The sequence below is a fragment of the Primulina eburnea genome, chromosome 13 (assembly GCF_022965805.1).
Source record: "Primulina eburnea isolate SZY01 chromosome 13, ASM2296580v1, whole genome shotgun sequence".
In the NCBI taxonomy this organism is placed as follows: Eukaryota; Viridiplantae; Streptophyta; class Magnoliopsida; order Lamiales; family Gesneriaceae; genus Primulina; species Primulina eburnea.
In genome coordinates this window covers 32,539,676-32,564,731 of record NC_133113.1, presented here as the reverse complement: position 1 = coordinate 32,564,731, position 25,056 = coordinate 32,539,676, and the positions used below count along the sequence as shown (strand labels likewise).

General features: G+C 36.9%; 3 protein-coding genes and 1 long non-coding RNA gene across 8 annotated transcripts; 2 read left to right on the top strand and 2 right to left on the bottom strand.

Annotated features, from left to right (window-relative positions):
* Positions 1-479: 479 nt before the first annotated feature.
* On the bottom strand, positions 480-12,807 carry LOC140809832 (serine/threonine-protein kinase WNK8-like). 2 transcript variants are annotated; one of them, XM_073167577.1, is made up of 8 exons: positions 12,027-12,807; positions 3,963-4,000; positions 3,754-3,859; positions 3,323-3,543; positions 3,086-3,243; positions 2,608-3,001; positions 1,548-2,377; positions 480-1,338 (listed from the first exon to the last, which is right to left on the bottom strand). In XM_073167577.1, exons 3-7 carry the CDS (start codon positions 3,798-3,800, stop codon positions 1,560-1,562), a joined length of 1,638 nt encoding a protein of 545 aa, XP_073023678.1. In that variant the 5' UTR covers positions 3,801-3,859; positions 3,963-4,000; positions 12,027-12,807; the 3' UTR covers positions 480-1,338; positions 1,548-1,559. The 2 variants fall into 2 exon arrangements, with proteins under 2 accessions (XP_073023678.1, XP_073023677.1); XM_073167576.1 differs by having other exon boundaries at positions 487-1,338; positions 3,632-3,859; positions 12,027-12,806.
* A 664-nt stretch (positions 12,808-13,471) lies between these two features.
* Positions 13,472-15,900, top strand: LOC140810640 (protein LEAD-SENSITIVE 1). Its single transcript, XM_073168495.1, has 2 exons — positions 13,472-13,979; positions 14,949-15,900. Exons 1-2 carry the CDS (start codon positions 13,886-13,888, stop codon positions 15,614-15,616), a joined length of 762 nt encoding a protein of 253 aa, XP_073024596.1. The 5' UTR covers positions 13,472-13,885; the 3' UTR covers positions 15,617-15,900.
* Positions 15,901-18,430: 2,530 nt separating this feature from the next.
* On the bottom strand, positions 18,431-20,480 carry LOC140810766 (dof zinc finger protein DOF3.7-like). 2 transcript variants are annotated; one of them, XM_073168651.1, is made up of 2 exons: positions 20,240-20,480; positions 18,431-19,645 (listed from the first exon to the last, which is right to left on the bottom strand). In XM_073168651.1, exons 1-2 carry the CDS (start codon positions 20,261-20,263, stop codon positions 18,803-18,805), a joined length of 867 nt encoding a protein of 288 aa, XP_073024752.1. In that variant the 5' UTR covers positions 20,264-20,480; the 3' UTR covers positions 18,431-18,802. The 2 variants fall into 2 exon arrangements, with proteins under 2 accessions (XP_073024752.1, XP_073024754.1); XM_073168653.1 differs by lacking the exon at positions 20,240-20,480 and adding an exon at positions 19,860-20,232.
* Positions 20,481-21,062: 582 nt separating this feature from the next.
* Positions 21,063-23,544, top strand: LOC140810903 (uncharacterized). 3 transcript variants are annotated; one of them, XR_012113340.1, is made up of 5 exons: positions 21,063-21,306; positions 21,390-21,527; positions 22,303-22,361; positions 22,461-22,526; positions 22,627-23,544. It is a non-coding gene; the product is annotated as an uncharacterized lncRNA (long non-coding RNA). The 3 variants fall into 3 exon arrangements; XR_012113338.1 differs by having other exon boundaries at positions 21,889-22,361; XR_012113339.1 differs by lacking the exon at positions 22,303-22,361.
* Positions 23,545-25,056: the final 1,512 nt, after the last annotated feature.

Here is a 25,056-nt window from a genome sequence, read left to right as displayed (position 1 = left end):
TTTATATTACATATAAAAGAGAGGTTTTTTTCGAGCACAAATTGGGATGGGAGTGAGGTGATATTTCTATTTTGTACGACGTGGGTTGGGGAGAAGCTTATGCCAAACCAGCTAACATAGAAGTGATGTTCGCACCATATAGAAAATTGGTTTCTCACGAAGATTATTTATCCAAGCGAGCATTTACTTCTTCTGATAGCTTGGTAAATGAAATCTATCATTATTGCTGATGAAACTCCGTGCCAGAAAAGAAAAGCTAGCTCACCCGTTTCGCGACTGAGTCAGAAAATGTAAACAAGTAACAAGTTCATTCGGGTCAAAATAAAAAAATTGAAGCTAATTAGAGACACTTCTTCTTTATTATTTTGTTGACCATATATAGTCAGTTGTGGTAACTCAACAACCCTCAGCTTTTCTTCCAATCATAATTTTGAGCCAGATGATGATACTGAAGATGAATGGTTTTCATTTCAAAGCAATCGCAATATTTGAAGAGATTAATGGAGAGAATTAAGACACGTAATATATAAGCATGGATTGCTTCACCTGGAACCTTTTGAAACGATATCATCATGAAGAGCAACAGGGTTTTTGCATCTGTATCAGCTGTAAAGTCTTGGACCGATCGAATTATCTCCCATCTTCCAAAATGTATTCGAGAGATTAAATTATAATCTTTGTTTATCGTGGTACGCTCGGACAAATTAACGATAATGAGCAAGAAAACAAAAAAGGAAAAATACTTGATGAACAAAGCAAAACGGAGATAAAATAAAGATAGAGTGATAATTGCGAGCAACTTAACGGTGTTATTATAATCAAGTAAAAATTTGGCCACCAAAGGGATACGGGATTCTTTAAAGGGTTCCACTATTTTAATAATTAAGAAATGGCTTTCAATGTGGAGGTACACACAGACAGAGGTCTTGCAAATACTTATTTTCATGGAAGGCGATATGGATCATTTATTGTCCGCACATCCCTAAATCTGGAATGCAAGAGGGTCGCCTTTATAGAGTGCAAAACCCATTGGCCATATAAATTAAACCTCAATTGTTATCTGATTTTAATATGAAAAAGTTAGGAAGGTGTGGTGTTGTCTACCAATATCATCATTTTCAACTTGAAAAAGTAGATGGACACGAGTGCAAATGAGTCAAGATCAAACTCGCAAAGTGGACTCGTAGATTACCTCACAGACTCAAGATATGCTCATTTTAGCTTCAGAAACATATTTGCTATAGCTCAAGTCACAATATTAGTTTGTGAGCTCGAACCCAAGTTTGTCAATAAGCTCCATGTTGGTGTTCTGTTTTCTTGTAGATCATGCGTGGAAAACTGCAGATTAACAAGAATGTACAATCTCATAAAACATAATTTAATAGCAGTCTACAAAGGAAGCCGCATCCAAACAAGGAGGTTCCAAAAGGCTCCTCACTTGCCAACAAAAGAGCAGAAAGAGAAAAAAACAGACTCTCATCGGAAATCTTCAAACATAAAATTTTAGAACTCAGATACGAGAATGGAAAAGAACCGAATAAACTAACCACCATTCCCGTTCAATGAAAATCCACCTTCTTTCTAGTCATCCATCTCTTCTTGGTCGTTTCCATGGCCTCGTACCTCATCCTGGAAAGTTCTTGAAACCATTGTTGGTATTGTGTTTCAATTGCATCAAGCTCCAATTTCAAATGAATTTCAGGATCTGCATCAAGCAGAGTCAAACTCGAACAACTGCTTGTCAGGCTCCCTGCTTTGGAAACTCTACGTTGCTGGTCCAGCGATGGACATTCTAAACTGCTATTCCCAAATTCATGCATTACACAGTCGTAATATAAATCCCTAAACTCCATCTCAGAGATTTCTACATTATAATCTTTAGAAACATTATCATTCTTTATTGAAGAAACTTCACCCGCAGCCTCACAAGTCAGCGATCCATCCGAAAATTTAACAGTTCTTGTAGGCATAAAACATGGAGACATAATAAATGCTCCATAAGATGACACAAAACTGGAATTACTTGACAAATCAGCCTGATCATGTTGTCGTTGTCGACAAATTCGAGAATCCATTTGAAATTCAAATCCATCACCTTGTTTGACCATCAACTCAGCTGGACAATCAGGAGGTGACCCCTCCCACTGATCTCTGATCAATGTTAGGCCACTTGCAGTTGCACTTATCTCTCCACTGGAGTGACAATCAAATGAAGGCTTCCAGTTGGGTAAGATTCTTATTATTAGGAAATCAATAATGTCAGCAATGAAAGCCACATCATGGTCGGCTAACTCTAACTGCTCAACCATCTCTGCTGCAACTGCAAGCGCTGTGTCTGAATCGAGGTAGAAAAGAAAATGTATATTCCTCACACGGCCTGCATTAGAAAACAAAAGGCTCAGTCCAAATTTGCAAAAGTAGTTTGGTCCAAGTACACATCACTTTTCTCTTAACATGCACCTTTTGATGGTTCAAAGAAATTGTTGGTCGACATAAAATACACGAGAGACAATAAATCCCAACAGTATAAGCCATATGGGGAGTATTTGCCAATGTAGCATAGAATAGACCAAATAGTGTAGAAAAACTAGGCAATTTCATGCTTACCACCCTGATCACTGATGCGGAGGGTTAATGAAATGGAGTTGTCATCATTTTTCTTCCCCTTCAACCTAAATTCATTGTTCTCGTGTAAACGTTGAAACTCCAGCACAGAAGGAGTAGGAGTCATGCAATTAGAGTCCGAACTCACAGGCAGAGTATGTTCAGAATCTATATCCATAGAACGAGGACCGCAGTTCATTAATCTCACAGAATGGGGAACTTCTCTAGGCATGTATAATGAATCATGAAGGCTTTCTTTTGCATGATTAATTTGAAGAAACGGGTCTTTAAGAAGTTCCTTTGCAGACAACCTTTGAGAAGCTGGAACCAAACATTTCTCTATGAATTCTTTGACTTCAGGAGAAGCCACATTGCCAAGAGAAGCAGGTTTGATACCCTATGAAAATAGTATACTACCTTAGGATACTTTGGCATAATCTGTCACAAAGCAAGATCCAAAGAAGTAGATAAGTGAACTTACTGATGTAACTTTCCTATATATTTGAGCTGGATTTTTGCATTCAGCGTAAGGATATTCCAAAGCAACCATTTCCAGTATGCACATTCCAAAAGAATATATGTCAACTAGTTCATTATAATCCTCTTCGTAAAGCTCTGGAGCCATGAATTCCGGTGTCCCTGACAAAACAACTCAGGAAGTAAGCAATTCTGATACTCTGTTCATTTAATTTATAAAAACAGGAATATAGCAGTATACCAATGACACTCTTAGCAGTAGGCTGCTGCATGATGGTTGCCAATCCAAGGTCCCCAATTTTAACTTCCCCACAATTACCATTAACAAGAATGTTGTCACATTTCAAATCCCTGTGAATTACAGGCGGGTTTTGACTGTGCAGATAGTCTAAGCCTCGAAGAATCTGCCTTGCCCAATTCTTTACAGCCTTCATATCCACACTTCTATGCTTTTTACGGTATCTAACAGCCAAAATACAAAATATTGGTTCAAACAAATAAGTTAATGATGCCATTGGCATTAAAAAACAACAACAACAACAAATCGTACTGTCTTAGGCTCCCAGAAGTGAAAAGCTCGGTGATCATATTAATAGTCTTTTTCTTGTCATCAATCCATGCATCATAAAACGTGATAATGTTTTCATGCTTCAGTTGTCTAAGAAGATGCACCTCAGAGTACAATTTTTCCAAATCTTCAGGTGAGCGCAACACATCATCTATCTTCACTCGGTTCCACGCACATTCTCTCCCATCCAACTGGTCAAATGCCTTATAGCTACAGAAAAATTTCATTTACTAAATGGATTTTCTGGCCATTGTCTCTACTGCTGTCAATTAAATTGCACAATGAAAAGTAAAGTTCGAGTATAAATACATACACAGTCTTGAACGCACCCTTGCCCAGGACTTCATTATACTGCAAAGAGAGGCCAGGAAGGCCGAGTGAGTATGCACATTAAGCATCTCTAACTCAAAATCAAAATGAAATGTCAATCACATACGTGAGAGTCGCAGCTCCAGTTATTAGATCATATAATGTCAGATATTGAAGTCAAACTATGATACTGCTTTGTGTTAAAATGTGTAAAGACCTCATCGAGGAATGAGAAAACTTTATTACTGAAGAAAAATTGTTTCAGAATTACATTGGAAGGAAAGAAGAAGACCCCTATTTATACTTGAACTAAAAAGGAAAGTTGTGTTTTGTACAAAAGCGTGTTTTGTGCAACTCTTATCTACCAACACTCCCCTTCAAGATTGGTGTAGGTTGAGCACACCAATCTTGGACAGTAGATAGGAATGTTGCTCCCGACTCAGTCCCTTAGTAAATATATCAGCTAGTTGTTCTGTGGTAGAAACATGCGCGGTTTTGATGACTCCATTCTTGATCTTCTCCCTAATCAAGTGGCAATCAATTTCAATGTGTTTTGTACGTTCATGATACAAGGGATTTGCGGCGATGTGTAGCGCTGCTTGGTTGTCACAGTACAACGTGGGGATTGCAAGTAGCGTCACTCCCATATCTGTAAGCAACCCAATTATCCATGTAACCTCACATGCGGTGCTTGCCATTGCTCGATATTCCGCTTCGGCAGAGGAACGTGACACTGTGTTTTGTTTCTTAGATTTCCAGGAGATCAAAGAATCTCCAAACTTGACACAATAACCGGTGATTGAACGGCGTGTAATTGGACATGCTACCCAATCAGAATCACAATAAGCATGTAGGGAAAAATCATTAGTTGCAGACAATAAAATACCCAACCCTGGTGCAGATTTCAAGTAGCGTAAGACACGAACTGCAGAATCCATATGAGATTTCTTGGGTGCATGCATAAACTGACTAAGTACTTGCACCGCATAACAGATGTCCGGTCTCGTAATCGTAAGATAAATGAGTCTACCAACTAGCCTTCTATAAGCATCAGAATTGGACAATAAGTCATCATTGACATTGGAAGAAGAAACTTGCTGATTCAACTCATCAAGCTCATGACTTGTCAATTTCTGATGTTGAGCAACAGGAGTATCACATGTCTTAGCACCTGTCATACCCGAGTCACTCAGCAATTCTAACAAATATTTTCGTTGGTTGAGATAAATCCCTGCTTTGGACCGGGCAACTTCAATACCTAGAAAATACCGCAATGAACCAAGATCTTTAATGTGAATGTGAGAATGTAAGAAATTCTTGAGATCAGAAATAGCCTTCTCGCTGCTCCCAGTAACTATAATGTCATCGACGTAGACTAGCAATAACGTGATATGAGCAGAATCATGCTTAGTAAAAAGAGAATGGTCATTAACCGATTGAACAAAACCTGCTAGCTTCATGACATTAGAAAATTTGGTGTTCCATTGCCGCGAAGCCTGTTTAAGACCATATAGTGACTTAAGCAATCGAAACACACATTGCTCCCCTCGAAGGTGATGTCTAGGTGGTACTTGCATATACACCTCTTCGTCTAAATCCCCTTGAAGGAAAGCATTTGTCACATCCATTTGGTAAAGAGGCCACCTCTTTGCAGCAGCAACACTTATTAAACAACGTATGGTGACAATCTTAGCCGTAGGGGAGAAGGTATCATGATAATCTATCCCTTCTCGTTGTGTGTATCCCTTGGCTACAAGGCGAGCCTTAAAGCGATCAATAGTCCCATCCGGATGTCGTTTGATCTTATATACCCACCTACAACCAATGGCCCTATTGTCAACCGACAACTGAACCAACTTCCAAGTGTGGTTCGACTCTAAGGCCTCGAGTTCCAAATCCATCGCTGCCTTCCATCTAGTATCTAAGACTGCCTCATGATAGGAACTAGGCTCCCTGTCAGAGGAAAGACATGCCAGAAATTTTTGGTGAGGTTGTGAGAACTTAGAATAGGCTAGATAGTGATTGAGGGGATATTTGGAAGTAGCTAGATTACTGTGAGATAGTGTAGGACAAGAATAATCCTTGGTCCATACAGGACGTGTTGATACACGCACGGATCTTCTTTGTGGCTGGGAAACTAAAGGAACAAGAGGTGGTGCTGGAGGAACAATAAGATCAGAATCAGTAGGAGAGGTATCCTCAACCAAATCTGTTGCAATTGGCTCAACATCAGAAGTTGTATTTGAAGGAAAAATAGGTGAAGGCGGATCTGGCGTGGCAAAAGGAAAGATATCTTCATGGAAAATGAGATCTCTTGAAACAAAAAACTTTTCAGCATCAAGACTCATGACTCTGTACCTTTTTTGAGTGTTTGAATAACCCAAAAACACACGAGCATGTGCTCGAGCAGCAAACTTATCCCTAGGAGTTAAAGAAGTGGCATGATAGCATGAAGTCAAGACACACTCTCCCCAGAATTTTAATGGCAAGGAAGACTGAAAACGAAGGGCCCGGGCTATATCAAGTATGTGCCTATGCTTGCGTTCAACAACTCCGTTTTGTTGTGGAGTATATGGACATGAACTTTGATGGATCATTCCTAAGGATTTGAACAATGCGGTGCATTCACTTTTGAAGAAATCACTCGCATTGTCTGTTCGGATAGTTCTTATAAGGGCAGAAAATTGAGTATGAACCATCTTGAAGAAAACTTTAAAGATTTGTAAGACCTCAACTTTAAAATGCATAAGGTAAACCCAAGTGGCTTTTGAAAAATCATCCACTATTGTAAGAAAGTATTTCTCGCCGTTATGTGTTGGTGTATGAAAGGGACCCCAAATGTCCACATGAAGTAACTCAAAACAGTAAGTAGTTTTAGATGAACTCATCAAAGGGAATTGAAGTCTTGTCTGTTTAGACATGGGACAAATTGAACAATGAGGAAGGACTACAGATTTATGCATGAATGGTAACAACTTCATTCGAGATATAGACATGTGTCCTAAACGTTTATGCCAAACAAAATTCTCATCAGAAACACTAATCACTGAACCTTTATTACAAACAGAATCAATACAGGCAGAATTAATAGATTGGTTAGAAAATACTAGACTGAGATTTGAGCTGGAAAAGAATCTGGTGTCAAGGTGATAAAGGCCATTGAATTTTTTACCAATCCCCATTAATCTCCCAGTCTTGAGGTCCTGAAACAAACAAAAGTGGGGGTAAAAAGTAACAAAACAATTGTGGTCCTTGGTAAACTTGGAAATGGAGAGTAAGTTGAAGTTAAAATCTGGCATATGCAATACGTGGTCAAGGGTGATGGAATCATTGAGAGGAATAGAACATATCCTACTGACAGGAGCCTTGCTACCATTAGGCAATCTTACAGACCTAGAAGAGGTCATTGTAAGTTCAGAATTGCGCAATATATTAGAACAACCGAGCATGTGCGCATTGGCACCACTATCAATTATCCACTGGGATGCCAGACTTGAATTAGAAATTGTACCTGCCATGTTCACAACTGGCTCGGTTGGAGATTGGACTTTGTATGTGTAGAGCCCAATTTCGTACACGTAAAACCCATGCATTTATTTAAATTAGTAAAGCATTTAATTTATTTTAAAGGAGTTTAGTCATGCATAATTCATTTAAATACATTATTTTAAAGTATCTACGTTTATGTGATGCACGTTAAAATGTCTTTCGAGTTTCATGTTTCAGGCGATCATTCGAGGCGGGATTGAGGAAAAGACCCGGGGACGATTTTGGCAATTTAAAGATGGTATCTTATTTTAGTTGAGTTTGAGGGTATTTTCAATTAATTTATTTAATTTTAGCATTTCAAGTCTAAATCATGTATTTATCAATTTTAAGAGTTTAAAACTTTTAAAATCTAGCATGGTGTGTGTTATATTTTAATTAAAAAATTTTATTTAAAAGTTAATTGTGAGTTAGTGTTTTAATTAGTAGACAATTATTTTAGTAAACTAAAATTCAGTCTCCTAATTACACTAAAACACACGCCTCACACACACATTACATGCTTTTACACACACCTGTAACGCCTAAACACACACACACTCTATCATTCAGTTTTTATTATTTTGAGAGAAGAAAACCTAGGGATTCTCCTTCCCTACAGCAGCCGCCCCATCCCCTTCACGATCCCAGCAAGTTTCGTGAGTTTTTATCGCAAGTTTTAGCGCCACGATCGTCCCGGATCAACCTCGTTTTCATCCCCGCTTCGATATCGCCGGTTCGGTAACGTTTAATATCAAAAAAGCACGTATATTCTGTTCTTGCTGTGTCGATCAAGTCATATATTGTATTGCGTTGTTTTTATGCGTAAAAGTTATGTATGATGTTAGTAGTTTGAGCGGATCATAGATCGGATCAATTTCGAAGGAAAAGTTTTAGATCTAAAACTCGTTTTTTGCTGTCTTTTCAAATACTGCGATTTTTCTGTTCATATTTTGAGAAAACTTTCAACTAGAAAAATGTAGAACTTTTCGATGCCTTCGATTTGACATAAAATTCGAGATTTTTGGACGAAAAATGAGTGAGTTATGATGTTTTTCGTGAGACTGCTCAAACTGTAATTTTCAGAAAATGTGTTATTGATGTGTTTCTTGAAGTTTTACGTTGCAGGCTTCGTTGGGGCTCGACGGGTGATCGCCGCTGCACATAGGTACTTCGGTTATGATGTTGGAATGGTCATCGATGATTTGTTTCGTGTCGATAGGCACTAAGATGGTTCTAGAGTCGTAGGAACAATCATTGATGTCCAATTCGTTGTTGTGTCGTTGGTTGTGAATTGTTACCCTCGGGGTGATGTTTATGCACTTGGGTTTGATATAATACCTTAGTGTTCTAAGAAGTGTCTCGTGGTGACGTTCATAGTCCGAGGAATCGAGTCTAGAAGACTAAGCAAAAACATGTTCAGAATCTCGTAAGTTTCGACCGACGGTAGCCACACGGACCTTGCCACGGACCCTGACACGGGGTCCGTGCATTTGTTTTCTCGTGAGTGTCAAATTTGCGCAGATACACGGACCTTTACCCGGACCCTGGCACGGGGTCCGTGCCTTCACTTTCTCACAAGTGTCAAAGTTGCGAGTGGACACGGACCCTTACACGGAGGCAGGCACGGGGTCCGTGCCCCTTTTTCTTTCCGAGTACATCCTTCACCGTAGGTAGACGGACCTGTACACGGACCCGGGTTAGGGGTCCGTGTACACACTGTTTGGGAAAAATATTATTTTTGGTTTCAAGGTTTGATGCCATGGTTTAGAGCAAGGATTAGTAAGGTCATGTCATGGGAAGTTATAGAAGGTCCTAAGATATGATCGAGCTTGAGAGTAAGTATAATTTTTCTACGTCTAAGCTATGCAAGTTAAGTATGAAATTCATGTTAGTATGTCGCAGCGACGGCCCCAGTCGAAGTCCTACGAATCCCTCAACGCCAAGTAAGTATGAATGACGTGCAAAGGAAATGTTTTAAGTTTCGAGGTATGCTAATTGTCTTGTGACCAAAGAAAGTTAGGATTGGAAAGCGTTAAATCATGAACGGGGACCAATCCGCCCGTTAAATTATGAACGGGTTAGATCGTGGTTGTGAAGCGTTAAATTATGAACGTGGATCAACTGGCCTGTTAAATTATGAACAGGGATATTATGTATGCGGCAGTGGATACGTCTCTGTCAGCCCAGTACTGTGGTGTGTCTGATCAGGCGTTTATCATTTAAGGGTCACTTGCTTTGAAACATCCTCTACGTAAAATTATGCAGCCAAGTATGTGAAGTATGATAGCATGTTTAAGAAAAGTTTATGATCATGGCACGTAGTAGTATGTATGTTCAAGTTCAAGTTTATTTCAAGTTGAAGTTTATGCAAGTTCAATTTAAAGTTATGTATGTCCTATATTAAAGATGCATGCGATTTTATTATGTAGTATTCGTTATTTCCAGTTTATACGTGTTGAGTCTTTAGACTCACTAGACTTGATCGATGCAGGTGAGTACGATGAACAGGAGACAGGAGGTGGCGACCAAGGGGCAGGCTTGGGCTGAGCGGCAGGCTAAACCCGAGGACCGCAAGTTTATGTTTTTAAGCACAGTTTTAAATACTCTGAATTTTTATGATTTGAATGTGAGATGTTTTGAGACAGCGTTCTTTTAGCAACTTTTTAATTGGTGATGGATTATTTTAAAAATATTTTTTTGAATGTTGGGTGACGACCGTATGGATGTTTTTATTTAATAAAATTTTAAATTTTTCCGTAAATTTCAAGTAGTAAAAGTACGGTACGTTACAGTATGATCCTAGCATCTTTATAATTTCAGCATACTGAGCTGACGTGAATATTGAAGCCGAGGCCGGACTAGTGGCTTCTGTGTGAGTGCTTGGTGAAGTTTCTGTGAGTACACTATCTGTTAAGTTCGCATATGGCTTCTGATCTCTAGCAACACCCTTGTATACTCTGCCACTTTGTCCCTTTCTACCATTGTTAACTGTGTACAGCTTGTGACCAGGAGGAAATCCAACAAGTTTATAACAAAATTCCTTCGTGTGACCAATCCGGTGGCAATAATCACAAGTAAATGTGTCTCTCTTTTGATTATTTAGTTTGCCTTGTACAGAGAAAAGAGCTGTTGAAGGCGATTCAACCGTAGATAAGGACCTATGTGATTCTTCTTGAGATATAATTGAGAATGCTTGACCAACAGAAGGCAGAGGGATCATGATCAAGATTTGGCTCCGAATTTGGGCATAACTCTCATTGAGTCCCATCAAAAATTGCAGAAGCTTTTGTTGTTGATCATGTGCAATGTATTGCCTCGCAGTATCACATTCACATGATGGAAGCACAACCAAAGACGAATATTCATCCCAGAGCTGCCTCAAACGACAATAATAGCTTGATACAGTGTTGCTAGCTTGCGTCAACCGTCCAATCTCTCGGTGCAGAGCAAAAATTCGTGAACCATTGATTTTATCATATTGATCCTTAAGATCAGTCCAAACAGTAGAAGCATCAACTGCGTAAACAATTCCCCCAAAAATCTCTCTCGAAACGGAATTCATGATCCACGATAACACCAGTGCGTTGCACCTTTCCCATTGGTGCAAAGTTGATTGTTCAAGAGTAGGTTTTGTGCACGTACCGTCAATAAATCCAGTTTTGTTCTTGGCACGCAATGCGATGAGCATTGCTCGACTCCATACTCCATAATTGTCGGTTCCTGTCAAGTGATCATTAACGAGGCACATACCAGGAGTATCCGACGGGTGAATGTAGAGAGGATCGTTGAAGCTAGTATTAACCGCCATGGAAGGTACATGCAGATCAAACAAGAACAATTGAAGTTCCAATCAAGAGAATCAACAATCCTGGTGCCGAGATCCTCAAATCTAAACGATGCGAAGCAACGATTCGGAAAAAAAATCGAGATGGATCAAAGTTTCTGGCTCTGATACCATGTTAAAATGTGTAAAGACCTCATCGAGGAATGAGAAAACTTTATTACTGAAGAAAAATTGTTTCAGAATTACATTGGAAGGAAAGAAGAAGACCCCTATTTATTCTTGAACTAAAAAGGAAAGTTGTGTTTCGTACAAAAGCGTGTTTTGTGCAACTCTTATCTACCAACACTTTGGACACTTTATTTAAAAACCACAATCTTGAAGTTGAATACAAAAAATGAACAACATTTCAAGAAACATATAATTGAAATAACTAAATTGACCACAGGAGGAAGCAAAATCCATGGCACTGGAAACTCAGTCTGATCATTTTTTAGATGATATATACAACAATGAGGTATCCACAGGGACTTTACCGTCTGGAAACTGTAAGGAAAGATTATTAAAAAGACCCTAAGCTTAGCGTAAAAAGATATGAATCTAACACTATGATATCATGCCCCGACATTAGGAGCACACGCATTATATGACTTCAAAAAACCAGCAATTTTAAAACAACATAAACTCGACATCAAGAAACACAAATCTAGCACCACAATTGCAAATGCAGAAAGGTGAATAGGTGCAAAACAAAATTACCCGAACGTATCGAGCCCGAGGGCATGCCTCCAAATAATCAACATCTGCCTGATCATAACCACCACAATTCACAGAATAACCTGACAAATTCTCGTTACAATATCCTATTGAAGGAGGGAATCCAAAACCCCCACTGGTGCTCATCACGGTCAAAACAGCAACAGCGGCAGCAATCACAAAAAAAGTAAATTAGCAGAAACAAAAACAATCCAAAAACCAAAGAGGAAAAACAACGGCAGCCTAAGAATCAGAGGATGCAGTTTGATAAAAAGAGGTTCTTGCTTTTCCGTCGAAAAATGCCTCTGACGAAATGCAGTAACAACCGAAGAGCGATTGCACGGGATCGAATCGGATTTGCCATTTCCAATTCTCATTTGCGTTAACATCTAGAGCCGACACATCGCCAAGATTCCTCCAGAAAAAATTTTGTGAGGATAATTTGCATAAAGATCCATGGAGACACGGATTATAACATGCGCTTCGTGTCATCGACGTGAAATCAATGTCCATTATATTTCTACGACGTAATGCTATAATTCTAATGAGAAAAATAATATCTGATCACGATTCATTAGCTCCCTCATTCATGGAAAAATATATCCTAACATCTGATATAGTACGATCTTTTCGATCCAAACCCAGTTCCAAAAATGAAAACTTTTTTTAGGCAGATAAAAAAAGAGAGGAAAGAAACAAGAAAAGAGGAGAAAAGGGATCGAGGAGTCCTGAGAAATCAATAAATTTTGGTAGTTGGAATGGAATTTGAAGGGTATGAGATAATGAGAGGAATCATTCTTTTATAATAAGATTGAAATTTAAGTTCACATCATAATAAATATTTTATGTAGCTAATTTATAGACTAATATATGAATTTAAAATTTTGTTTATTATTTAGAGTCGACAATAATTGAAATCAATGTGTTTTAAATGTATCTCCTCACATGCATGAATCGAAGGCGGAGGAAAAGAAAGAACAGACAGCTTGAGCGCCATTTGGGTGCTCGTTAATTTTGGCCATCAGCCACTAAAAACTCAATTATTTGGTCGATGATGTGTTGACTCAATAGTTAAAATTGAGATCATCATACTTCTTGTCTTATATTTGAATTCTCTTGTTGATTGTAAGAAGTAGTTTTCTAAGTTTATTAAGTTAGATTTAATTGTTTTTTTTTATTTTTTTTGTATGAGATAAGCACGTCTCAAGTCTACGATCAAGTCCTATTTACGTTCAAGTCCCGTCAGTACTACAAACAGATATATTATATCTTCGTACTCTAGAACATTATTCTTATACTTGAAAAAAACTCAATCAAAGAGGTCAACTATTTTCAAATTTGTTAATTAGTTTGAAGATAATTTCCTCAAATTAAATTTATTTATATAATATTCTTTTCAAATCATGTCACGAAGGCAAACTTATATTCTATCTTACGCTGAAATCGGTACGTTAACATAACATGGAGGAATACCAATGGCAACGGAGAGAGCAAACTTGCCTTGGATACCAATATCAGGAATCTCAATTTTGCCAGCCCATATGGAATGGGTCCCCTCCAATGTCCAATACTGCAAAGTTAACCGTAATAAATCTGATTTGGTAGAAGAAGAAGCCGAAAGTGCCTACACCAGTGCTACGGAATTCATTTCACATTTTTGTTTTTGTGAGGATTATTGAGCAAATATTAGGATATTTTGTTATTCAGACTAAGTCGATCTTTGTTTACAAACAATGACCCTTCCCCGAGTGTTAAATAGTGAATCTGTTGAATTGGTGGAATCTGTGTCTGTTTGATATATATAAAAAAAAAGTCTTGTGGGGTTATAGGTGTAAAATTGATCTAATTTGGCGGAAAGCGAGATGGGTTTGCTCACAAACAGAGTGCAGAGAAGCGAGATCAAGCCAGGGGATCATATTTACACTTACAGAGCAGTGTTTGCGTATTCTCATCATGGTTGCTTACAATATCGCCTTTTGTCTTTGTTTCAACTTTTTTATGTTTGTTCCAGTAATTATAGTTGTTGAACATCGAAGAAAGTTGCAATGTGGGTTTTATTTGTTTGGATCCAATTGAATGCCTTTTGGTTGTGCCTTCCTTATTTTGATATCCTGTCTGCAAATTGGATGGGATGCAAGTCTTTGGCGTGAATTTCTGCAGTTGTATTCTGTATTAAAATCTGATCCTGGTTCAATAAAATTCTATATTGTGTAAAAGTACCAGCATATTTATGCTGGATGTGGGCTCGTCCTTAATAGGTATATATAAGTTGCTGTCTTTGCAATAATAATAATAATAATAATAATAATAATAATAAGATGTCTGTTTTTTATTTCAGTTTATCGTGGGCTGGGCAGAGTGCCGAATTTGGAGTTGATATAACGTATTGGTCACCAAGGGGTCATTTAGACCTTAAAAATTGTCAGCCTTAATTCAGGGATTCGTGAAATTTACAGAGACAAGAATTTAGAAATACATAGTTTCTAATATCCGCCATTTGATCTACTTCTCCAATGCCAATTTAAGATAATATTTCGTCCAGAAAGTTTTTGCTTCTTGGACTCCTCTTTGTCCATTTTAAATGAAGAAACTCAACTACTATATCCTATTTGTTGAGTGTTTTTCTGTGCTATGAGCTTTCAATGTGCTGCTCACGGTTTGAATTCAGCTGCATTGAAGTAAAAGCTAAGACGTTGTTCTTACAAGTTGTTTATAGATTTTTCCAATATTCTTTAGGCTTTGATGCAATCTTTCAAATTAAAAATTGGTACTGTTATATTTGAAAGCTATATAACGATCATGTTACTCTGTCAGATTAGCCTATGTGAAAATCATCCGTTGAGTCTTACGGCTTGAACTATTGTTTAGTCTGTGTAACAGATGATTAGTACCTCCTTTTGACCCTTCAAATATCTGATTGGGCAGGTATCTATGTTGGGGGTAGCAAAGTAGTTCATTTTACCCGTGTTGAAACGTCTTCCACCTCCAGTGATGAACAATACAGCCTTACTGCAGAATGTCCGACCTTTCCTGACTGTGGGTTTAGGCAGCCAAATAGTGGAGTTGTCATTTCTTGTCTTGATTGCTTCCTTCGAAATGGTTCACTTTACTGTTTCGAATACGGAGTGATCCCATCCGTTTTCATAGCTAAAGTACGTGGAGGCACTTGTACAACTGCAACATCTGACCCAGTGGAAACAGTCATTCATCGTGCAATGTATTTACTTCAAAATGGATTTGGGAACTATGATGTGTTTCAAAATAACTGTGAGGATTTTGCCTTGTACTGCAAAACAGGACTACTGATTGTCGATCGTCAAGGGGTCGGAAGAAGTGGGCAAGCTTCTTCTGTTATTGGTGCACCTGTGGCAGCTATTCTTTCTTCTCCTCTGAAGTTTCTATTGCCTAGTCCAGTTGGTGTGGCGACAGTCACAGCAGGAATGTACTGCATGGGCAGGTATGCTACTGATATTGGTGTGCGGAGTGATGTTATCAAGGTACCCGTTGAAGATCTGGCAGTGAACCTTGGCTGGGCAGATAATGAAGGAGGTGCAACAAATGTGACTGCTAGTACTGTGCAACTTATGAAATGACACCAACCTCATTAGTTCGGACATGAGTGCTGGATATATTGTACTTTCACCCTTAAAAAAGTTGAGGGTATAATGCATAGCTCGTCTGGTTTGTGCTATTGGTAATAAAAACTGCTAGTTGTGCTGTGAAGTGTTCTTCTTTGGAATTTTATTTGTCTTTTGGTTATTTCGACCGATACGAACTTGTTAAAAGCTATTTTGGTTGGACAGAATCCAAGCACACCCCACACGAAGTGACACACCTTATTAATACTTCGATTTTTGTTATTTCATGTATTTTCCTTTCCGTTGATGGTTATTTTCCTTCCCTTTTGGCTTACATTTGTTTCACTCTAAGATTTATGTAGGTCAAGTGATGTGCACGAAAAGGCACGCATGACAGTTTTGAGCAAATTTAATTAGCTTATTGGAATTTGGAACAGCCATCAAAATGTAAAGCACTGGAAGTTTTTTTGAAGGAGATCAATGACGTGGGCTAGAGATTGATTCCCTGTGTCGTGGCTTCACTTGAAATCCACATCGCAGGATTTGATCACAAGAGGGAGTGCTCTCTCCGAATACTCGTTTGACCATCCGTCGAGTATATTATGTAAAAAAAAGTCCATAATCATTTTTTTAAAGCCGCAAACACTCCCTTAAACAAAAGTTTGCTGTTTTATGCACAGGAGGAATCCGTTTTTACTCAAATTGTAGTTTCTCGCTTTAGATTATTCTGGATATTATTTTTCTAAAACAAATATGTAGATTCTAATTTTTTTATTGAATGGATCGTGTTAGCCAATTTGTTTTTGTTAAAAGCGAAAATATGAAAACCACGTATAAAGAAAAGTGAACGATAACAGTCTCTTGTATGTACAGACGAATCACGAAACAAAAGAAGTATGATATTGAAAGTATAATATCATGTATATAAAACACCAAGAAAAAATAAACTAAACTGAGGTATGTAACGAGTATACTTTTCTTAAAACAGATTCGTTCCTTTTTGTGTGTGTTTTGAAGATCAAAATAAACAAATGGTTTTCATGATATAACGGGCAGACCTGTAAAGACGGTAGCATAAATCACTGCGTTGGCGAGCTGGATTAGTACCTAAACTTTATCAGCTGATTACGCAGCACCAACAGTCAAACAACCATATGGTCAGATAGGTGGAATGTCTCACATGTGTGGAAAGCTCGTTAACACACACAACCCAATGAGGTGTAGGGCAAGTCATCGTAATTTCAAACCAACTACATGATGCAAAGTGGACATCAGAAGTTGGCTAGTCGCTTTTTCTTGCAGCTATGCTGTTGCTTGTTTCTCATCTACATAAGACTGGATTTTCTTATTACATAAAAACTTTAGTAACATAAATAATTGAGTTTTTTGTTGTATATTTAATTAACAAACAAAGGCCAGAAATGCGATTGTTTCAGTTCATCGTTACATCTCCCATCATCTGGCACACATCCTGCGTTTTTTAGTATAAGAATCGATGCGATGGTTTTTTTTTTAAAAAAAACTTGATGGTAAGAACATCATGGTTGTGAGGATGAAGATAAGTCCCATCAGTTAAATTGTGCTTTAATTTTATTAATAGTTTAAACCGAGAGAAAGTTGCTGCAACAATATAATATTGATCTCATTTCACACTCGTTTGAATTTTGTTTTTCGAATATATATATACAGTGGACATCCCCAACTAATTTTGCTTTCCCGTAGGGTTGAATAGAAACTTGTTAATGTGATGGCCACGTAATAAATAAACATTAGGTGAAGGTGAAGCTAGCTTTTGGTTGAGGCAGGTGTGATCTACAGCACTATATCACTAATCTTTATAATATGTACGTACGTACGGTCTCCAAATTAGACATCGATCACTTAATATTGGGGTCGACATTTGGAAATTTGTGATCACTGATTGTGGAATGCATTTGAATATATATAATTAACAAGGATTCAATTAATTAATTCAACATGATATCCCTATTCTTTAAATTCTTTTCTTAAATGAAGTGCTTTTCTTGGCTGGAAGAATCACATTCACCATCATAATAATATTATTCAAACTTGGCAGTCCCTTCTCTTTTAAGCTTTGGTTTAGGAGGGGCGTTTGAAATTCAAATTAATTAATATGTGTGTGTGTGTGTGGGTCAACTTTATTGACTGATTGGATCTTAATAACTTTCATGCATCTAACACTTCATATATAACTTGCGTCTGATTTCTGAAAAAGCAAAATGAAAATCAGCCAGCTTTGAAGAAGCTGAGCTCAAAACGGGGTAGTTTGTCGTATATTTTTTTAAAAAAATGACTTTTTGCATTTGTATTTAAAAACACTCGAACAGACTTGGAGAATGTCATTTTTAAAAAATGAAGTTTGACCAAGATTATTCCTCCAAATATCCCGCTCAAAACTAGAGAAATTAGATAAATGCACGACTTAAATTATAAATGAGACCGCTGTAGAGATTGAGACTCAATTTTTGAGAATGCTACATATGTACCTTCAGTTAGTCTTAATAGTTTGAAAGATATTAAATATCAGGGGAAAAATGGTAATAAGGAAACTCACACCAAACGTGTTCTAATTGTGTAAACATATTCAAAAAGAGTATCTCTACCAGTAACGCCTCCGGCAGAGTCGGTAAACCGATAATAGATAAATAGCTAGAACGTGACAAATTCTTTATATTTTATGTGAAATATGTAATTAATATATAGGAAATTTCAAACCGATTGATGGTGGATTCTCCCACCATATATGCGTTTCGACTCTGCCACTGTTTATCAGCCATGGAATTGAACTGAAGAGATATAAAAGGCAAGTAAAAGATGAAAATGATTTATTTGGCATTATGCACAAAGCTGGGATTATGCTTAAAAGTGATAACTTTCGGGATAATGCATGACAAATATCAGCATATCACTTTTGGGAAACTATGTATATAGCTCCAATTAGTCATAAATCACAACACGTAAAAGACTAATGAAACGACAGACTAAAAACAATTGATACATAACAATCACATGATGTAGTATGTATGTTAGTGATCCGAAATAACTTCAAACAGTAAACCATTTCCACGAAACCAGAGAAACATATGTATAGGAACATGCAAATTAAAGAAGAAAATATCAGAAAAGAAACACTGCATGGAGTCTAATACTTGTAATTGTCCTCCTCTCCTTTTCACTCGATCAACTTAAAATTCCATTCCAGTATCCATTTGAATTTGAATTCTCTTGTTCCTTTCTTTGATCCGCTTCAGTATTTGTGCTCGAATGCGGTTTCATTGCTCCAAAAGGAAACACTAAGCTTTCATTAATATTATTTTCTTGGGACAATCTACCAGAATTCCCATGAAATCCGTCAAAGGAGAAAGGAAGGGATGGTTTAATTTCTTGAAATTGGAATCCAGAAGCAAAAGGAGTGGCATTATTCTCCGTGTTAGCCATAGGGATAGAGGGATTTAACCCCCTTACAGCAATGCCATTCCTTAAAAAATTTAGAGCTGAAAGTTGAGCAGGATTAAAGGATGGTGAAGAAGAAATAGAATTGATGACAGTTTGGTTTTCAATCTTGGGAAACTCTAGAAACTGAGGGATCACATGATAGTAATCTTGTGAAGCTGGGAAACCAAGATTAAGATCCTGCCCTTGGTCATGGTTTTTAGGGTTCTGCGAACCGAAGTTTGGAGGGTTCAGATCAGGAAGCTGCTTTTGGGATGAAACTGATGATGCAGTTGCCATTGATAATGAAGGTGAATTAATAACAGAGTTGGATTTCTTGTTCTTTCTCGAACCACCTCCAACCGGAACATTTCTTAGGGTTCCACCTTCTGTCCAGTACCTTCTACAACTCTTGCAGAAGTATCTTGGTTGAGTGAGGCTATAGTTGTTGTAATAACAGAACTTTGTGTTAGTTGAATGGCACCTTGGACAATTTAGGGCTTGGTCTTTCTGAGGCCTCACCTTTCTCTCCATTCCTTCCCTCGTGCATTCATTTGGAGCTGTTGCCATAGATTTTCTAGCACCAATTTCCTGAGATTAGAAATAGAAAATATATTATATAAGTAATATACGTTGGCTGGTATATAATTTGAAAGGTTGTACGTACGTTCATGTATTTGGGATTGATGACGAAATTAATAAAATTAGAAAGAGATAGCAAACTAGCTAAACAGACAAAACTAGCTAGCTAGGTAACTTTTAAAAGAAAGGAGAACAGACATTATTAACAACGAATTAAGAATACCTTTTCCATATATCCTAGCTAGTCTTCATCAGTGCAGAACACATGCAAAAAAGGGAGGGGATCGAAGAAACTTGTAATATATGGTGTCATGTCTCACACACAAACACACACTTTTTCTGTATTTAAAAACTATCTGGCTCAAACCTAAAGCTTAAGTGAAGAGACAAAGGGGTGGAAAAGGACAAGATAATTCATAAGATGAAAGAAGTAAAATATGTACACAAATCAAAGGCAGGTTGTGGTCCATAAAGACAACAAAACCAGGTATATTTTCTCCAACCGCATAAATAATCAGTTCAAATTCTTCAAAGGAAACCGGACACCAAAAAAGAAATGGAAAAAAAACAATAATTGTGATAAACAAGAAAAACCCTTCTCACCTGAGTCCATTGAGCACTATCCATGAATCCAGAGGAGCAAAAAAAAGGAAAAGAGATGGAGAAAATTCTCCTCCTTTAATTGTCTACAGCTGTACGTCTTTAATTCAAGAAAGTGGGTGTTATTTGAGTTGTTCAAGCTGGGGTGGATTTTTTTGAGTTGGCTTTTACTTCTTATGGGTGATGGAAGGAAGGAGGAAAGGGATTGTTTGTTTTGACTGCACTTATTATCCTACATATAATATATTCCTGAGCTTTAATCTATGGTGTGAACTTTTGTCCGCTTTTATTCACCATCATCCATCTTTTTCACTATTTAATTCTCCCGCGAGTGCATTTGTGAATGTACATTCTTTAGTGGATTTCTCTTTTTTGACTCCGGAATGAATAAGGAATCCTTCAATCATGACGTCTCCATGCCATTCCCAAAATCCCACTATATATCACTAGCTCGTTCTTCCTAATAAACAATTGTAGAGTATACACACACGCACACACACATATATATAAATGAAGATTGTAAACTTCACACACACGATATATATATAGATCATACACTAGTAGAAAAATCGAATTTTACTTCGGCAAACGTTACTTCGATAATAATAAATTACGAAGTAATACATTACCAATAACTTCAGTAATAACACAAGCGAAGTAAAATAATATATTTAACTTCGGATGTTAAAAACAACGGGCTTCACTATATTTTTTATTATATTTACTTCGGCATATCAATGTTGATGAAGTAAAAAATAAAGAAAATAAATTATACCGAAGTAAAAAGATGAACCGATAGTTTAATTAAAAATATTACACACACACTACAAGAGAGAGAAAGTGAAACCCAAATCCCCAATCTCTTAACCCTTCCCCTACTCCCGTCAGTGTTGCGTCCCGACTCCAATCACCACTGTGTGCTGTCCGACCACCGGAGATCGAAGTGCAGTAGCCAGAAACCTAGTTCCCCTAACCTTGCGCCTCCTTCCCTGCCTCAGATTGGAAGAACTTGCGCGAGTGAGAGCCCTGTTTCAGTCTTTTTCCGTGCGCGAGTTTGTCCTCTATTTTCGGTGTCGATTTCTTTGTTTTTTAGTGGTTTGTTGTTGAGAAGTCAAAGCCCTAATGTTTTCCCTGTTATCCCTGCGATTTCCAGCCACATTTAGCTCCGTCCAGTCGCGATTCCAGCGAGTTTTCCTGCTAGATACAACCTTTGCACCATCTTGAGACCACCACTGCCCGTTCAACTTAGATTCTTGGTGCATTTTAGCTTGAATTCTAGTCTATAGTTCAGGTATACAAGCTGTCTGGATTCGAGTTTTTTTCCAATCCGATTTAATGGTTTTCTTTGCGTTAGTAGCATAATATTGACGCATTGTTGGGTTGTTATATGTCCAGCTAGTATCCGAGAATGAGGTCCCTCCTTTTGTATTTTTCCGACTTGTATATGGTGTGCATGAAACAAAAAAGGAGTTATATTATTTACTCGTAGAAAAATGACCATTTTCCCAAGTAGTATGCATAGGACATGTATGAAGAAGGGTTTATATTATCAACGTGATCTATGCTTTCAAAATGAATGCATTTAATACCGATTTATATTATCATTTGTTTCTTTATTCATGACCTTTCACTTTCCCTCATGTTGATGGTAGGATCTAAATTGCATATCAAAGCTTTGGCAGATTACATAGTTCCTTTTTTGGAATGCCTCGTATGTATTCTATAGCGAGACTTCTAGGATCTAGATCATTACCATGGCTCATCCGTGCATTGTTAGACCATGTGTCAAATAAGGTATTGTTATCTGATCCTTCATGAATTCGCAAATGGACATGTTTCGTTAAACTTTTATTTATTACATGATGAGTTTACCTCTGTTGCCGTATCATCTTTCATTGTTTGCTTGTTGATTTCAATGTATGTCTGCTGAATGAGTACAAGCAAATGCTGCTTAAAGCTATCAACTAGGATTATAAATTGGTTGCCTTTTGAAACGTGTGTAGTGATGGTGGCAACCTTTTTTTTTCTAACGTTGGGTTTTCTGGTGGTAATGAGCTTGGTTGTAGTTGCATGGCTTGTTGTTCAATAGCAGCAGTACTAGCATGAGAGATTTGACTGACGTCATGTATGTTTTCCTGTTTATTCTGCTCGCAGTTGTAGTTTTTGGGAAGGATTTGATTGTATAAAACTGCCTTTTTAATCTCACCTCCATCTATATTTGTAGATCTTGTACCTAACAACAGTCCGCATTTACGCAAGTCTGGAAGCCGATCTGTTGTGTTTGATGTTGGCGAGAGAAGATTTATCCTACACTTTCTTTTAGACGTGGTTTTTCTCCTTTTTCACTGATTTATTCCATATATTAACTATGTTATGATGTTATCTGCCAGGTACAAATGAACTGGGAAATAGTGCTGAAGAAGATTTCTTACATTCCATAGTGTCAAATGTAATGAAGGGTATGAGTTCACCGTTGCCAAGTGTAGCTATTATGCCTTCTCCTGTTCTGCTATGGAGATTCAAGGTATCACTATAACCAGGTTTATCGGGTTAGTTATAAATATAATCTGGTCTCAAGTGATCTTTCGATTTATAACCTTCTTTGAATTTTTAATTTCCCGGGTATATCAACAATCTTTCATAATTGAGGGAAAGAGTATTATGATGAGTACATTTGGATATTCTGAGGTCCATTTACTTTTTTCATATATTTTTTTGGGTTGCTTGAAGAAAGGGGAACCATTAACAGGAAAAATGAGGGAGATTAACGATTTTTATTTTTCTCACTTTTTAGTTTGATAAAGTAGGAAATTGTAATTCGGCTACATGAGTAGAATTTTCATCATACATCATTACATTAGAAAATTATGAAAACCAACCTGAATGAGCTAGATGTAAAAATAAAGTATATTTAGAATTTGGGACGATGAGAAGTTCAAAATAAATAAAAAAATTTAGTAATCTGTTCTAAAATTATGAAACAGAAAGTCTCTCTCTTTACATGGGCAAAATGACTGGATTTGCAGAGAACTTTAGCGTGGTCAACAACTTTGCGACACTCCTTGTTATCATCTTGTACATCTCACAATTCCAAAATTGTCAAAAGTTATGAATCCTATGGCCATTTGAAGTTTTATCAATATATCACTTTTTTGTTCAGGCTTTTGTTGTTCTAAACTCTTTGGAATCATACTCACCTTGACTATTGTGTTGCTCAAATCACTGCATCAATGACATAGAATTACAGCTTTTGTTTGAATAATATATCTTTTTGTCCATCGCGTCATTTTTAATCTTACTTTATGTTCATGTATTGCTGTTTTTCATATGGGTATTCATTTGTTGCAAGGTCAGTGTTATACCTTAAAATGAATGTACACATGCTGATGCATGCATTCGATGTCTCTAGTATGTCTTTGATATGTCTTGGTTGCATGTATTTTGATTGGATGACTAAACCTCAAAAGTTTTGCATGATATATACTTCATTTCTAGTTGGCTCCTATTGAGTTTTTTTATGAATGACATTGCAGATTGGATGGGATTCTATCATGAGAATGAGTGCAGATCTGAGGGATTTATTTTTGTATGAGGCTTTTTTGTATTATAATCCACTTCTTCTTATGGTGAGTGAATACAGATTGGATGGGATTCTGTCAATTTTTATTTGAAATAGAAGAATCTAATGTATTTTCTTTTTCAAATTTCAGTTTGTAGGATGCATCAAGAACCAATATTACACCCAATCTCAATATGACGAGGTCAGAAGTGAATGGAGTGAATTTGTTTACTCCTATGTAGGTGCTTAAATGGATGATGTATGTTGGGGATAAATATTTTGTTTGTCATTGTGGATTTTTGGATATACTTTTGGTTTTGTTGATACATTTTTGGGTTATCTGTGGATTGATGAATATGTAATTGTGGATTTGTGGATATTCATCATTTTTAGATGGATAATTTATGAATTTAATTATATTAGTGTATTAACAATTACTTCATCAAAATAAAAAATAATGAAGTGTAACAGGTAAATTACTTCGTTGTTATTTGCAAATTGTGAAGTAACATAATATTAAATACTTCTTCAATAAGAAATCAGACGAAGTGATAGAATTAATTTACTTCAACATTGTTCTGTAAAAGCGAAGTTGTTTTGCGCAATTACTTCATCAAAATACAAATTATTGAAGTCTTTCGAACCACTTACTTTGTCACTAAATGTAAATTGTGAAGTAACATAATATAAAATACTTCAACAAATAGGATAAATGCTGAAGTTATAGATTATATTTACTTCAACAAATAGGATAAATTATGAAGTTGTTTGTGACTATTACCTCACCAAAATACATAACTACGAAGTCTTTCAGATGAATTACTTCGTTACCCAATGTAAATTGTGAAGTAAAATATTATAAACTACTTCGCTAAATAATAATTAAGACGAAGTTATATATAATATATTACTTCGTTACTTACAATAATCGATGAAGTAAAACACATTTCTTACTTCGGCACCGGTCCAATTTTGGACCGGTTTTCCTTCGAAAACCGGCCAAAGACTTCAGTATTTTCAATCATACAACTTCGGTTATTATGCGAAGTAAAAGATACATCTATTACTTCACGTCCATATACTTCAGCACTTAACTACCTTATTACTTCATTGAATACTCGAAGTAAAAAGCGATTTTTCTACTAGTGATATCTTTGATTTCTTTAACGTAATTCTTTAACGTACGGCATCAAATTGAAATAAATTTCTTACTTTCTCTATGGTTATGAAACTATTAATCCAAAGGTTTAAATTTTTAAAC

Coding starts and splice junctions, on each gene's coding strand:
- LOC140809832 (XM_073167576.1), bottom strand. CDS start 12,170: ATGAGCACCAGTGGGGGTTTTGGATTCCCTCCTTCAATAGGATATTGT. Junction 3,544..3,631: donor ACTTCTGGGAGCCTAAGACA/GTACGATTTGTT, acceptor TTTGGCTGTTAG/ATACCGTAAAAAGCATAGAA. Junction 2,378..2,607: donor CCGCATCAGTGATCAGGGTG/GTAAGCATGAAA, acceptor TTTCTAATGCAG/GCCGTGTGAGGAATATACAT.
- LOC140810640 (XM_073168495.1), top strand. CDS start 13,886: ATGGGTTTGCTCACAAACAGAGTGCAGAGAAGCGAGATCAAGCCAGGG. Junction 13,980..14,948: donor GTTTGCGTATTCTCATCATG/GTTGCTTACAAT, acceptor CTGATTGGGCAG/GTATCTATGTTGGGGGTAGC.
- LOC140810766 (XM_073168651.1), bottom strand. CDS start 20,263: ATGGATAGTGCTCAATGGACTCAG. Junction 19,646..20,239: donor ATAGTGCTCAATGGACTCAG/GTGAGAAGGGTT, acceptor TTCTAATCTCAG/GAAATTGGTGCTAGAAAATC.